This window comes from Coregonus lavaretus, assembly GCF_964263955.1.
Source record: "Coregonus lavaretus genome assembly, chromosome: 23".
Classification (NCBI taxonomy): Eukaryota; Metazoa; Chordata; class Actinopteri; order Salmoniformes; family Salmonidae; genus Coregonus; species Coregonus lavaretus.
Window position 1 is genome coordinate 22701909 of NC_140010.1, and position 15152 is coordinate 22717060.

General features: G+C 46.8%; 1 protein-coding gene across 3 annotated transcripts in view; it reads left to right on the forward strand.

Moving 5' to 3' along the window:
* LOC311098747 (E3 ubiquitin-protein ligase RNF220-like) overlaps nt 1–15152 on the forward strand; it is a gene marked incomplete at its 5' end in the record, with an annotated part of 152005 nt that overhangs the window by 115689 nt on the left and 21164 nt on the right. For 2 of the 3 annotated variants that reach the window (XM_084139295.1, XM_084139297.1), the window contains 5 exons: nt 1051–1172; nt 3400–3529; nt 10537–10720; nt 10843–10898; nt 11021–11132. In XM_084139295.1, the coding sequence (XP_083995421.1) occupies nt 1051–1172; nt 3400–3529; nt 10537–10720; nt 10843–10898; nt 11021–11132 (604 nt within the window). The remainder of the gene's footprint in view (nt 1–1050; nt 1173–3399; nt 3530–10536; nt 10721–10842; nt 10899–11020; nt 11133–15152) is intronic. The other variant, XM_084139296.1, reaches the window with a different exon arrangement.

Here is a 15152-nt window from a genome sequence, read left to right on the forward strand (position 1 = left end):
CGCGTGGTGGGGGGGGGGGGTCGTAGACTAGAGAGAGAGACGTGGAAGGAGTGTTCAGTTCAGTCACGTGACCTAGACCTACAGTAGACCATCTTTACCTATCATCCTGGAGAAAGATGAGGAACCTTCTCTAGGTTTAGGCATCCTCCTAAAACACTGTTTGGACCTATTAAGAGAATAGATTGCCCTCTCTCTATGTCCTGTCAATGTGTTATAACATGTAGGGGTAGTAGACCATAGTTGTGGCACTGGGGATGGTTCTCCTAAAACAGTGTTCCCATGAAGAGAGTAGATTGCCCCCTCTCTTTGTCATGGCACTGTATTATAGGCCTAACATTAGCGGGTAGTCTCGTGACGTTAGAGTAGTTGTGGCACTGAGGATGGTTGTCATGGCGGCCTCCCTGCCCGCTGTTGTAATTCCTGATCTTCTGGTACCAGGCTAAACGCTGTGGCATCGTCTGGGAGACCTGGGGCACATCGATTCCCCTCCACTCCGCTGACCCGCGTTATTCCCAGCGAGGCAGCAAACTTCTCTGACATGTTGTGAATGCCAATAGCGTTCACTGCTGCTCTTTTGCCCAGAAGAGGAGAGAGACACACAGCACACAGCTGGAGGACAGAGGAGGTAGAAAACTCCCAAAAGGCTACCATGAATTTACTGTGTGTTTTTGGTCCATGTCAAATTCAATACCGGTTGCCATATTAAAAGAGCCTGGTTTTGAGGCATTCTGCTGGGCTGTATTGCCTGCTATGAGTCTGGTTATCCACACTGACAGAGGGTTTAATATTATCAAATAACTCATATCAGATTCTAATCAAGAACATTTGGTTCATTCTGTTTTTTGGATTGAGTCCTCTTTTGCTGCATTTCAACCAATCATGTCATTGTAGCCACATTGCTGTCTGCTGAAGTCAATTGACTTTTTTTAACCAATCAATGTGATATTTCAGGACGCAACTTAAAAAAGAGAAATACAAAAACAAGTCCCAGATTTCCATGTATTTCCCCATGTTTCTAACCACCTCTTCCTCTGTTTCTTTGTGTTTCAGCCCGGATTGGGAAGATGAAGCGCCGGAAGCCAGAGGATGGGCAGGTATGTCCACTGTGCAGCGCGCCGCTGGCAGGGACAGAGGAGGAGATGAGTAGGCATGTGGAACAATGTCTGTTCAAGGTAGCCTCACGTCCGTACCCGTTCCCCCTTAGCCTCAGGCCTCTAGTCAACCAGTCACCACTCTAGTCACTGGTCACCACCACGCTATCTAGTATCTATCCACTCTGCTCCCTCTCTTTCCCCTGGACCTGACATTACATAGACACTACATAGACATGACATAGACTCAGAACACATACAGTGAGGGAAAAAAGTATTTGATCCACTGCTGATTTTGTACGTTTGCCCACTGACAAAGAAATGATCAGTCTATAATTTTAATGGTAGGTTTATTTGAACAGTGAGAGACAGAATAACAACAACAAAATCCAGAAGAACGCATGTAAAAAATGTTATAAATTGATTTGGATTTTAATGAGGGAAATAAGTATTTGACCCCCTCTCAATCAAAAAGATTTCTGGCTCCCAGGTGTTTTTTATACAGGTAACAAGCTGAGATTAGGCGCACACTCTTAAAGGGAGCGCTCCTAATCTCAGTTTGTTACCTGTATAAAAGACACCTGTCCACAGAAGCAATCAATCAATCAGATTCCAAACTCTCCACCATGGCCAAGACCAAAGAGCTCTCCAAGGATGTCAGGGACAAGATTGTAGACCTACACAAGGCTGGAATGGGCTACAAGACCATCGCCAAGCAGCTTGGTGAGAAGGTGACAACAGTTGGTGCGATTATTCACAAATGGAAGAAACACAAAATAACTGTCTATTTCCCTCGGCCTGGGGCTCCATGCAAGATCTCACCTCGTGGAGTTGCAATGATCATGAGAACTACACGGGAGGATCTTGTCAATGATCTCAAGGCAGGTGGGACCATAGTCACCAAGAAAACAATTGGTAACACACTACGCCGTGAAGGACTGAAATCCTGCAGCGCCCGCAAGGTCCCCCTGCTCAAGAAAGCACATATACAGGGCCGTCTGAAGTTTGCCAATGAACATCTGAATGATTCAGAGGAGAACTGGGTGAAAGTGTTGTGGTCAGATGAGACCAAAATAGAGCTCTTTGGCATCAACTCAACTCGCTGTGTTTGGAGGAGGAGGAATGCTGCCTATGACCCCAAGAACACCATCCCCACCGTCAAACATGGAGGTGGAAACATTATGGTTTGGGGGTGTTTGGGGGACAGGACAACTTCACCGCATCAAAGGGATGATGGACGGGGCCATTTACCATCAAATCTTGGGTGAGAACCTCCTTCCCTCAGCCAGGGCATTGAAAATGGGTCGTGGATGGGTATTCCAGCATGACAATGACCCAAAACACACAGCCAAGGCAACAAAGGAGTGGCTCAAGAAGAAGCACATTAAGGTCCTGGAGTGGCCTAGCCAGTCTCCAGACCTTAATCCCATAGAACATCTGTGGAGGGAGCTGAAGGTTCGAGTTGCCAAACGTCAGCCTCGAAACCTTAATGACTTGGAGAAGATCTGCAAAGAGGAGTGGGACAAAATCCCTCCTGAGATGTGTGCAAACCTGGTGGCCAACTACAAGAAATGTCTGACCTCTGTGATTGCCAACAAGGGTTTTGCCACCAAGTACTAAGTCATGTTTTGCAGAGGGGTCAAATAGTTATTTCCCTCATTAAAATGCAAATCAATTTATAACAGTTTTGACATGCGTTTTTCTGGATTTTTTTGTTGTTATTCTGTCTCTCACTGATCATTTATTTGTCAGCGGGCAAACGTACAAAATCAGCAGGGGATCAAATACTTTTTTCCCTCACTGTCTGACAAGCTCTTCTTTTAGTTGTCTCTCTCCTGTAGGAAAATCTTCTTCCTCCTCTGAATCTCTGGTTCCTAAATAGAATAGATGGCAAGTGAGGCCTCCTGACCAACTCAAAGATTCATTCTCACTCGCACTGTAACACCTCACTTTAGCTCACAGAATATAATGTATTTATTTATAGAAATCATGCTTTGTATAACGTTGGTCATGATGCTGCACTCGCCCCCCTATTTTGGTGATATGTTTTCCAAATTTCACAGATCCATTAGTTGTAGTTCTATCACCTATTGTACATCACAACTAGTTTTGTATTAATAAGAAATATTTAACAAGTATTGATAAGTTGATAAGCATTTTGGTGATATGGTATACTTGGAATAGTTTTTGGTTGATCATTTTGATTATGCGAATAGTTCCAAATTCTGACATAGGAGAACATGTATTTTTCCGCACTCAGCCCTACCCTGTGTCTGGTTCAGTGTTGACTGTGTCTTTGTTCTCTCAGAGGGAGGGTGCGTTTGCTGAGGATGACTCTGCAGACATGGACGGAGAGAACGGGACCCGCTTCGAGGAGTACGAGTGGTGCGGCCAGAAGAGGGTCAGAGCTACCACCCTGCTGGAAGGAGGCTTCAGAGGTACACTATACAGTGACACTATACACCTATGGGCCCTGGTCAAAAGTAGTGCACTATAAAGGGAATAGGGTGCCATTTGGGACGCAACCCTATTTTTCACACTAAGAAAATAAATTAGTCTACTTTGGTTCAAAACATTTATGTAACATTTGAGAATCAACTAAATATTTAGGGTAGCTGAAAGTATAAGAGTCTGGAAACCCAGTGCACCAAATGCCTTCCACCACAGCACTCAATCTAAACGTCATTCCCTGCTAGTCCCAAGCCCCCTCAGTAACAACAACAGGGTGAGGCGGTGTATCATTGCCTTTTAAAAGGACTTAACAGGGTGCAGAGGCTAACATGCCTACCATGCCCACGATTACAGGGTGGACAGCTCTAGGTTTACGTGCCACGATTACAGGGTGGACAGCTCTAGGTTTACGTGCCACGATTACAGGGTGGACAACTCTAGGTTTACGTGCCACGATTACAGGGTGGACAGCTCTAGGTTTACGTGCCACGATTACAGGGTGGACAGCTCTAGGTTTATGTGCCACGATTACAGGGTGGACAGCTCTAGGTTTACGTGCCACGATTACAGGGTGGACAGCTCTAGGTTTACGTGCCACGATTACAGGGTGGACAGCTCTAGGTTTACGTGCCACGATTACAGGGTGGACAGCTCTAGGTTTATGTGCCACGATTACAGGGTGGACAGCTCTAGGTTTATGTGCCACGATTACAGGGTGGACAGCTCTAGGTTTATGTGCCAAATTACGCCCTATTCCCCATTTAGTGCATTACCTTTGACCAGGGCCCATAGTGCACTAAATAGTGAATAGGGTGCCATTTGGGATGTGCCCTCTGGCTCCAGCTGCAGTGTGAGGGCATGTAGCCCCGGTCCAGGCAGGGGTCAGCCCAGTCTGGCCCTGGCCCCTTTAGGAGAGAAAGGAAAACACATTTAGCTGTGCAATTGACCTGTCTGAACCGGTGAGGAGTGGTGTGTGGAAGGGAAATGGGCCAGTGACCCTTTGGGTTCCCCTCAGCCCAGCAATGCAATTATAGCAATGGACACAAAGCTGCCCACTAGGGAACAGACTACTCTCTCTCTCATGTTCTCTCCATTTATTTTTCTCTCACTCTTTCTTTCTCACATTCCATCTCCCTCTCGCTATATCTCTCTCTCCCTCTGAAACATATCTTAGCTAAGCTCACGTCATCAATAGGAAGGGCTAGAATTCAATACATAATCCATTATCAGTAATCGTTGACAACAAGACGTCAATGGGCTATTGATTACATTGCTCAATAAATTGTCTATTTTAATTTCTTTTTCTCCAATAGTGAACTTTTAAACGTAGGCGATCAAGCAACCAGATAGATCTAGTTTAGTGATTTAGATGCTATAATAAATGTATCCAACCTAACCGCTATGTGCTCACGTACATGATTGGTGAATATTTAGTAGGCCATTGGTCTGTGATCAATAACTAGTGTAGTCCGCTTAATTGGACAAGTGTATGATTTGGTTGTAGGTCAGTGTTCATTATTTCATGTCCGACAGACAGGCCTTACTTCATTGCTAGCGAGAGCTGTAAAAATGAATTGGACACAGGTCCTCGTGGTGTGTCTATAGATCACAGGAAAGTGAAGTCCTCTTCTTTAAGGTCCTCTTTAAACCTTGCAAAGTCACTAAACCCCCCAAGTCCCCAAATTCGATCCAGAGTAAAACTACATTACAAAGCCCAATAAGACGTGAGCCTTTTGGCTCCTCTATCTCTCTCGCCGCAAACCTGTCCAGACAGACTGATATCAACGGCCTACAGATCAATTTGAATTCTCGACTGAACCTCCTGAGCAGGAGGCTGTCTGTCCATTCATCTAATGAGCAGTAGACCCCTTCTGGCGGGCTGTGATAGCCCGGCGTCCTGTGATGTTGTGATGTGACACAGATAAGGGCTGGTCAAAGTCAGAGGTGCTGCTGCTGCTCCAACCAGCCTGGTGATACCACTTGAAAGCAACCCCCCCTAGAAGCTCAGAAGGTGGATTTGCCTTGAAAGCTCTGCTGCAGTCAACCATGGTTCAATGGGTCCAGCCAGGCAGAATCCACCATCCATCCAGCCCAGGGGGGGGGGGGGTGGTTGATGCGGGGAGGAGAGACGGTGACAAGGGGCTTCAATTGGATAAAAGGCCTAAGCTATCCTCTGTGAGACACCAACACCGCCACCTCTGTCCCTTTGAGAGGAAAGGCAAAGGGAAGCCCTTTAAACAGCACAGAAAAGTCGAAGACAGGCAGAGGGTGGGAGGAAAATCGAACAGGATCACTTTCTGCTTGAGACGTGTGGGGCCCTGTTCCTCCTGTGTACATGGCTTATGAGGACCTGGGAGACAGCTCTAAAGGCTGCTGTATTGATGAAGGAGGTCAGATCTGATCCCAACAGCCTGATAGTGAAGACCAAGGCTAAGTGGGCTGATCCAGGGAGAGAGGATTTGGGCCTGCTGACTGGAGATGGCACCGGTATATAAGGCGGTGCTTTCTCCTTTGTAAATGGGCTTCCATCTCTGTCCCCTCATCTCTCCAGACGGGTCCTGTAAATGCCAGTGAGATATGACAGCCTTCAACCAGAGCCGACTGGGGAGGGCTGATAAGGGCTATCAGTGCCATGGCAACCGGGTGTTGTTGGTCAGGCTGTCTCTTATGTTGATTGGCCCCTTGACCCTCCCTCGCTACTCACATCTCAGAAACCTAACGTTGTCACTGACTCTGTCTCTGCGGTAATAGGTGGTATATGGAGATAGGTGTGCCGTGTCACAGTCAGGTCCATGTTACACAGGCAAGAACACATGTATTTTACATGTTCAAGTCGATGAGAGAGAGCGAGAGAGATATATGTGTATATATATATATATATATATATATATATATATATATATATATATATGCTGCTGACCTTTTCAGGGGAGATTAGATTGCCTGCCAAGACTGGTTAAAGGGAGAGATAAGGGCTGAGCAGCAGGACCAGACCATGCTGGCCAGCCCAACAACATGGCTGAGTCCCAAACAGCACCCTATTCCCTATTTGATGCATTACTTTTGACCAGGGCCCGTAGGGCTCTGCTCAGAAGTAGTGCACTAAATAGGAAATAGGGTGCCATTTGGGACGCAGCCCATGACTTAAGACTGCTGTAGTCCTCTCGTCTGCTCATGGAACAACAACAGGGTCTGACGCTTAGACTTTGGACAATCCAATTTCGGCTGGATAGTTAGGCTACATGCCACCTGCTTTTATAGCATCCCTTCGTTTTAGTTTCTATCAGTCAGCTATCAGTGTGATGGGGATCTTGTTTTCCCTACTAGTCTTTATAGTCCTCTTCCACACTTACCGCTGTGGTGAATTAAGATTGAACTGGATCGAATGCAGCTGTAGTAGTCTGCCCATCTCTGTCAGTTCCAGTTGGGGAGAGTATATTTAAGGGGAATATTTATCCATGTCCCACTGGGTTTAATGCTAATCCCATCTAGTAAAACTGAACTCTGGAAAGCCCTCTTCTTAGAACCACTGTGGCCCCAACACGGTTGGGGGTTGGGGACAGTGAAAGCATCTAGAACCATTCTCTTTAGCCACCACAACACCACAGTCTTCTAAAAATCAATGCTGTGCTATCTCTCCCATCCCTTCCCATCTCCTGGCTCCAGCCATGCATCGCTAACTAGCCGCAGTATCAATACCCTGATCAATTGATTGGAATAACAGTGATTTCTGGTTCCTTCCAACCCTCCACCACTACAGAGACCCAGAAGGCAGGCAGCCTCTTCCCCTCTCTCCGTGGAGGCTGGAGGAAGCTGTGCTAAGGCACTGGAGCTGCTGCTGGAGAAGAGAGGGTAAAAACCATGTCCCTGCCTGCCATCAAGGCTAACCCTTTTTACAATGTGCCCATGCTTTTCAGTGATCATATAAAAGGGACCTTTTACGTTTTATTTGATTCCTGTGGCTACGTGGAATATATCTGAACAATGGCTGTGGTGCACAAATATGTCTGTTTAGCTGCTTGTGGCAGAGACAGTAGTACTAGACAGCTGAGGGGACCAGTGGGCAGATACTATTTAAATAATCTCAAGGTCCCTGAATGGTGGTGGTCTATCTGGATAGGACAGGCTCCCATGCTGCCCACTGGGCCCCTCAGCTGTCTAGTACTACTGTCACTGCCACCAGCAGCTAAACAGACATATTTGTGCACCACAGGCATTGTTCATATATATGCTCCACCCAGCTACAGGGATGAAATAAACTCAAAAGGTCCCTTTTACACTGAACGAAAATATAAACGCAACATGTAAAGTGTTGGTCCCATGTTTCATGAGCTGAAATAAAAAAATCGCAGACATTTTCCATACGTACAGAAAGCTTATTTCTCTCACATCTTTTGCAGATGTTTTTTTACATCCATGTTAGTGAGCATTTTTCCTTTGCCAATATAATACATCCACCTGACAGGGGGGAGGGGGGGTTCTGAGGAGTATTTCTGTCTGTATTAAAGCCCTTTTGTGGGGAAAAACTCATTTTGATTGGCTGGGCCTGGCTTCCCAGTAGGTGGGCATATGCCCACCCATGGCTGCACCCCTGCCTAGTCATGTGAAATCCATAGATTAGGGCCTAATTGTTTCATGTTGCATTTTATATTTGTTCAGTATATATGATCACTGAAAAGCATGGGCGCATTGTAAAAAATGGTTAGCCTTGATGGCAGGCAGGGACATGGTTTTTACCCTCTCTTCTCCAGCAGCAGCTCCAGTGCCTTAGCACAGCTTCCTCCAGCCTCCACGGAGAGAGGGGAAGAGGCTGCCTGCCTTCTGGGTCTCTGTAGTAGGTTGGCCTTAGAACCTCTATCCATGACTCTACCTTTTGTCTTTGTATGAGCCCATGCCATTTTTTATCCTTAACAGCTGAGTCTGTCTGTACTCCACCACTGTACCATCTCCTGTCCTGACATGAGTCAGCTATCAGTGTCCAGCCCTAGACGAGTGGGAGACTCGGCCCCTGACCACTCAATCAGCCCCCAGCACTGTGTGTGTCTCAAGGGTAGCACAGGCAGGGCCCTAAGTGGAGCTGAAAGGGCCAGTCAGAGCGCAGCAGGAGTTTGTCTGGGGAGCCGCTCATCACATGGTTTCTAGAGGTGCCAGTCAGACCCTACCGCCAGTCAGTCAGCCCCTCCCAGACCGCCACGCTCCCATAACCAGATAACCAGCCACTGGCAGCTGACAGACAGCTGACACAACCCCCTAAACTCCCTCCCTCTCTCCCCCAGTCTGCAGCTGACAGCCTCACCTGGCCAACAACACTTCACAGAAAAGGAGGGCGAGATGGCAGCATCTCAACATGTCCATTTCAATCAGTCTGCTTTAGCAGCAGGTTTAATAGACAAACTCAGATCTTTCGTAACCTGCTGGTCTACATGTGTAGAGAGAGGGATAGGCAGACAGGGTCTTAGAGAAAAGGCTTGCTACTGTTTGTTGGAGGCCTGGTTTGCAATGTCATCCCATCTGAAATTACAGAAATGAATGTTTCAGAGGTTGTGAAGTATATACCAGCCATACTCAACTGGCGGTTCGCATCCGGACCCAGAACAGGGCCCCATGTAGCTCAGTTGGTAGAGCATGGCGCTTGCAACGCCAGGGTTGTGGGTTCGATTCCCACGGGGGGCCAGTGTGTATATATATATATATATTTTTTTTAGATAAAAGGTATGCACTCACTAACTGTAAGTCGCTCTGGATAAGAGCGTCTGCTAAATGACTAAAATGGAAATGTAATAAATACTTTTTATAACCTGTCAGAAATGTCCAGTTTATCAACTACTAGCCTGTGTTAGGTAAGTTAGGCTATCTAAATCCTGTAGTTATCATGGCCAGATTACGTGCCCGGGGGCCTGCATTTCAAATCAAATCAAATCAAATTTTATTGGTCACATGCGCCGAATACAACAGGTGCAGACATTACAGTGAAATGCTTACTTACAGCCCTTAACCAACAGTGCATTTATTTTAAACAAAAAAGTAAGAATAAAACAACAACAAAAAAGTGTTGAGAAAAAAAGAGCAGAAGTAAAAATAAAGTGACAGTAGGGAGGCTATATATACAATAGAATAAAGTGACAGTAGGGAGGCTATATATACAGGGGGGTACCGTTGCATAGTCAATGTGCGGGGGCACCGGCTAGTTGAGGTAGTTGAGGTAATATGTACATGTGGGTAGAGTTAAAGTGACTATGCATAAATACTTAACAGAGTAGCAGCAGCGTAAAAAGGATGGGGTGGGGGGGCAGTGCAAATAGTCCGGGTAGCCATGATTAGCTGTTCAGGAGTCTTATGGCTTGGGGGTAGAAGCTGTTGAGAAGTCTTTTGGACCTAGACTTGGCACTCCGGTACCGCTTGCCGTGCGGTAGCAGAGAGAACAGTCTATGACTAGGGTGACTGGAGTCTTTGACAATTTTGAGGGCCTTCCTCTGACACCGCCTGGTATAGAGGTCCTGGATGGAAGGGAGCTTTGCCCCAGTGATGTACTGGGCCGTACGCACTACCCTCTGTAGTGCCTTGCGGTCAGAGGCCAAGCAGTTGCCATACCAGGCGGTGATGCAACCAGTCAGGATTTGATTTTGTTGAGTCACTCCGGTGTCATATGAACACACATAAGATATGGCAAAATGTGTAGAATTGCAGGAAATGACCTTTTTAAAACTGCAAAATGTTCTCTCCACCAACAAGAGGGCTGTGTAGAGTTTGAACAGTGTGGGGTCGCATTGGTTGCGAGATGGGGGTTTGTTACTACACCGATCCATGAAAATATCGTTTCAGACCTTTGCCACCTAGGAAATTTGTGTGACCGGATCTTCCCAAATAGTAGTTGAGTACCCCTGGTATATACACTATTTACACAAATAGTTATTTTCCTCCTCAACATTGACAAAGGTTGCATGGTCTGAAAGACACTGACTCCCTCCTCTCTCGCCTCCCTGCCTCTCCTCAGGAACAGGCTTTGCCATGTGCAGCACGAAGGAGAACCACGACAGCGACGCCGACCTTGACGTGGATGGAGACGACACACTGGAGTACGGCAAGGCCCAGTACACTGAGGCAGACATCATTCCCTGCTCCGGAGAGGACCAAGGAGAAGCCAAAGAACGGGAAGCCCTACGCGGCGCAGTGTTGAAGTAGGTTCTCACTCATACCACTCTACTATATGCTAGTCAACTCTACTCTATTGACGACTTCCTGTCTGTGGCGTTGAGCTCCTTCTCATGACATAGTATTATGTTTGTTTCTGCTCTTACAGTGGTGGAATGCCATCCAACAGAATAACGCCAGAGTTCTCCAAATGGGCCAGTGATGGTGAGTTAAGGCTTGAAACAAGATGTCATCCTCTATATTTTTGGTTACCTTGTTGAAATCTTTCGACCGTATTGATTAATGTTGAGGTTGGTGCTAATAGCTCCCCGTCTCTCTCTCTGCAGAGATGCCCTCTACGAGCAACGGGGAGAGCAGCAAGCAGCAGCTGCCTCAGGAGCCCAACGCCTGCTCATCCTCCAACGCGCCCCGGACCTGTAAAAACAGCGAAATAGAGAAGTAAGAATCATCCCCCCATCCTCTCTTCTCAGTACACACACACCTGCCCAGGCTGAAATCTAACCACTGCCTCCCCCATTCCTCTCATGTCACGTTTCTATTACTCTCAGATGAGTTTCTCTTTCCTTCCTACACTTGGCCAGTTATGTCATAAATGATGCATTTTGTGTGGTCGTTTTTCCTCCTGCGGTGAATCTAGCGAAGCCTCACTTTGTCCCCTGGTCTGATCACAGGAGAGTCCCACCGTATTGATCCCCTCTCTGTAGCTGTGTGCTCCATCTGGGCCAGACACACAGCACCACGCAGGAATCCTAATATCACCACACACACTACCTCCCCCCTTCTGCTATCTAGCTGCTGTACCTAGCCACCTACCTCCCCAATTCATTACAACCTAATCATGTGTAATTGTTTGCCTAGCTGCTGCTCTACCATCCTCCAGTAGTGTTCACACACTCACACACACACACTCACACACACACACACTAGGCCTGGTGAGAAGCAACAGGCCGGCAGACCTCCTAGTGTAGTAGAAACACAGGCAGTCTCCCTAGCCTCCCTACCAAACACCAGATAAATGTGAATAATCTGTGCATGGTAAAGGCCAGCCTCTCTAATTCCCTCATCTCCATGTCCTCATCCATATTCCCCGACATGTGGCGCCCGGAAGCAGGGCCGGCCCCTGAATGGGTAATTGGGGTCAGAGCAGCACAGCTAGTGGAGAGAGAGCGGGGGATTGTGGTTGATTGCTTGTTTCTGCATGTGTGGCATATTCCTCCTCTTGCTCCCCATTTTGGCTCAGTTGCTTCGGTTTTCCCCAACCCTATCTTAAACGTGGCCACGGGTCGGAAACTGCAAACTGCAGTCTGCCACTGCCTTCCATCACAATCTCTCTGTCTCTTCCTTCTCACTCCTTCCTCACATCTCATTTGGCTGTTTCCTTTCCCCAGCCCTGCTCACTCTGACTGAGATAAATGAATGTTTTGGTTTCAACAAAGCAACCAAACGGCTCCATTTCTTATTCTCCCTCAGCCGCCATCATCATCATTGACTTCCTGTGAAGGGCATAGTAGTACGAGCGTAGCAAGTGTTTTATAAATCCACACATGATTACTTCCTCTTAACACCCGTAGACACACACACACACACACACACACACACACACACACTCTTCTCCACTGACTGTCTCCTCTTGGGAGGGCTGCCCTGCCTGCCCGGCAGGCTAAATGCTTCATTGCTCAGCTATCATAGAGCTGCTCTAGCCACATATTGAATATCAGCCTGCTGTTGGAGAACTGAACTGGTGCATAATCAGAGCAGCTTGAGATGTATTGATCTCGGCTGCGTCCCAAATGGCACCCTATTCCCTACATAGTGCACTGCTTTTGACCACGGCCAATGGAAAAGTACTGCACTATGAAGGGAATAAGGTCCCATTTGGGACGTAGACCTGATCTGTGCTCATCGGTGCACTGTGATCACGTATCTGGTCCGATCCCTCCCTCCCTCTCTCTCCCGGATGAAGGTGTGTGTACCCAGGATAAATGTGTGTGTGTGCAGAGTGGGGGGATGAATTCATCATCAGTACATCCTCTGTGGCAGCGTCATTATGATCCGTCTGTGTGGCAGACAGACAGACTGAGAGATGTAAACACAGTGACTGTCTGAGGGTTAGGGAGGGAAAGCCTTGTGTCCATAAGGAAAACGGTGTAGGGGTTTAGGAATAGTGAGGTTGATTCATTTTTTTTGGCCGTGTAGATAGACGGGGGATCGGCATGAAGATAGACGGGGGATCGTTCCCTAAGTGGTGAAGCCAGAAGCATGACTACTTAGGAGATTGATTCATCGCTGTAACTATGTTGAAACTCCCTGCCTCCCTTCTCACATACACACACACACACACGCTCGCCCTCACAGCCGCAGAAAGAGAATACCGCTCTGTGCCATTATATGAAGGAGTAGGGGTATTAGGCGTGTTAGGCGCACTGGGCATAGATCACTCCTGCTGGTTGATGTCAGACAGAAGGAAGAGTAGGCTTTAGCCATGAGAAGGGCCTCCTACCTGCCTCCTCAATCGGCTTTATTAGCTTAGCTATCGGCTGCTCTGCTCTCCTCCAGACGTGACACAGGCCTATTTATTTAATATCATATTTCCACCAGCCAGGCAGAGAGAGAGAGGGGTTCACCAACCAGTCTGCTCTGGAGCACTGACTTTGTGTCTTAAATGGCACCCTATTCCCTGTATAGTGCACTACTTTTGATTGTGCCCTATGTGGAAAAGGAAGTCAAACATAGTGCACAATATAGGGAATAGGGTGCCATTTAGAATGCATCTACAGACAGTCACAGTAACTCTTCAGCTGAACCTATATTTCTCACAGATATTTAGCGTTTCTCCCTCCCTGCCGTTGTTTTCTACGAGGCCTTATTTGATCAGGTTCCACAGGATGTTGGAAGGGTATTGTATTATACGGCGGGAGATGATGTAATTCATCAAACAGAGAGAGGGTTGTTACGGGAATAATAGTTTAACAGTTCTTCTTTACTTTCTGTTGGCTTATTGGGAAGAACAAGCCTGTATGATTATTTACTATTGTCATAAAAAAGACAAGGAAATAATAATAATAATTATTATTATTAAGTACATGAGTTGACATCATTCATTCTTCTTAACAGTACAATGTTGCTTGTATGTTCTTACATTCTGACTTTTCTGTGCCAAAATCTAGAAACAAATGGACATGCAGGGTGACAGTTTTATGGGCAATTTCCTGATGGAAAAGAAAGAGGCTTAATGTGAGAATCCTTTAAAAGAGACCAAATAAGGGATTGAATGATTTCAGAGGAACAACTTTGCTGTTTGCAAAATGCATATGGCTTTCTCTTTCTCAGCCCTCGATGAAAATGAGATATGTCTCCTTTCGTTATGTTGATTGTGTGTGTGTGTGTGTGTGTGTGTGTGTGTGTGTGTGTGTGTGTGTTTGCGCGCGTGTGTGCATTTTGCGGTAGTGAAATCTCTGATCTCATCCCAGATGGGTAATGATCTCTTGGCATCGGTGTCTCCATCCCCGCTCGTTGCCAAACAAGATAAATGAGCTCTCCAATGCCGCCAATGTGATTGCTGCAAAATTTCATGCTCAACTTGAAACAATGGCAGAGATTTCCATGTAGCTCCGCAAATAATTGAATCTGTCCTCAATTTCTGTGTGATGACTCTACCCCACCCGCTCCCTCCTCCTCTGCCTCTCCCCCCTCGGACCCTGTGAGAGAGAGGAGCCCTCCCCCTATAGCCACCTGAAACCCTCCTCACACACATATGGCTGGAGCTGAAGAAATCAATTGGGACTTAACTGTTTTATTTTCTGGTGTCAGTTTAATTAAGGCGTTAGTTAACAGAGCTGAGGCAGCCATGGACTGTAATAGCGATGTCCCACTCCATAGTTTGTTGGAATTTGTGGGTATTGTTAACTAGTCCTTTGTTATATGACTTGATCTTAATCTTCAACAGTATTCACGTTTTTAGATGTGAATATACATTTGAGTTTCCGAAGGTTTGTAAATTCGACATACATTTTTGCATAGGCCTATCATACAAAGATGTTGTATGTACAGATGACCGAATTAATTGGGTGAATGGGGAAGGAGGTGGATGTGGATTAATCCCCATTGTAAAAGGCTTTCAGTCCTCTGGGTCTCTCCTTTTCCCTTTCGCTCGTATCTAACTGTAATTACACCAGCCAGTAGTGTGCTCAGGAGGCCACCACTGGCCCTGCCTGCCTGCCTCTCTCCCTGCCTGAGAGATGAAAGGCTGGGATATAGGTGGACGCTAGATGAAGATAACGGGCTGATGGAGATGGATTGCAGGGGGTTGTGCAGAGGCCTGGGGGGGGCCAGGGAGCCTATTAAGGTGGGCTAATCAAATGAGAAATGGGCGCAACGCACAGCCTCCCGCACACATTCAGACTGAACAAAGAACACTTAACGGGGAAGAATGACAAGCTCTCTCTTTTTCCCTCTTCC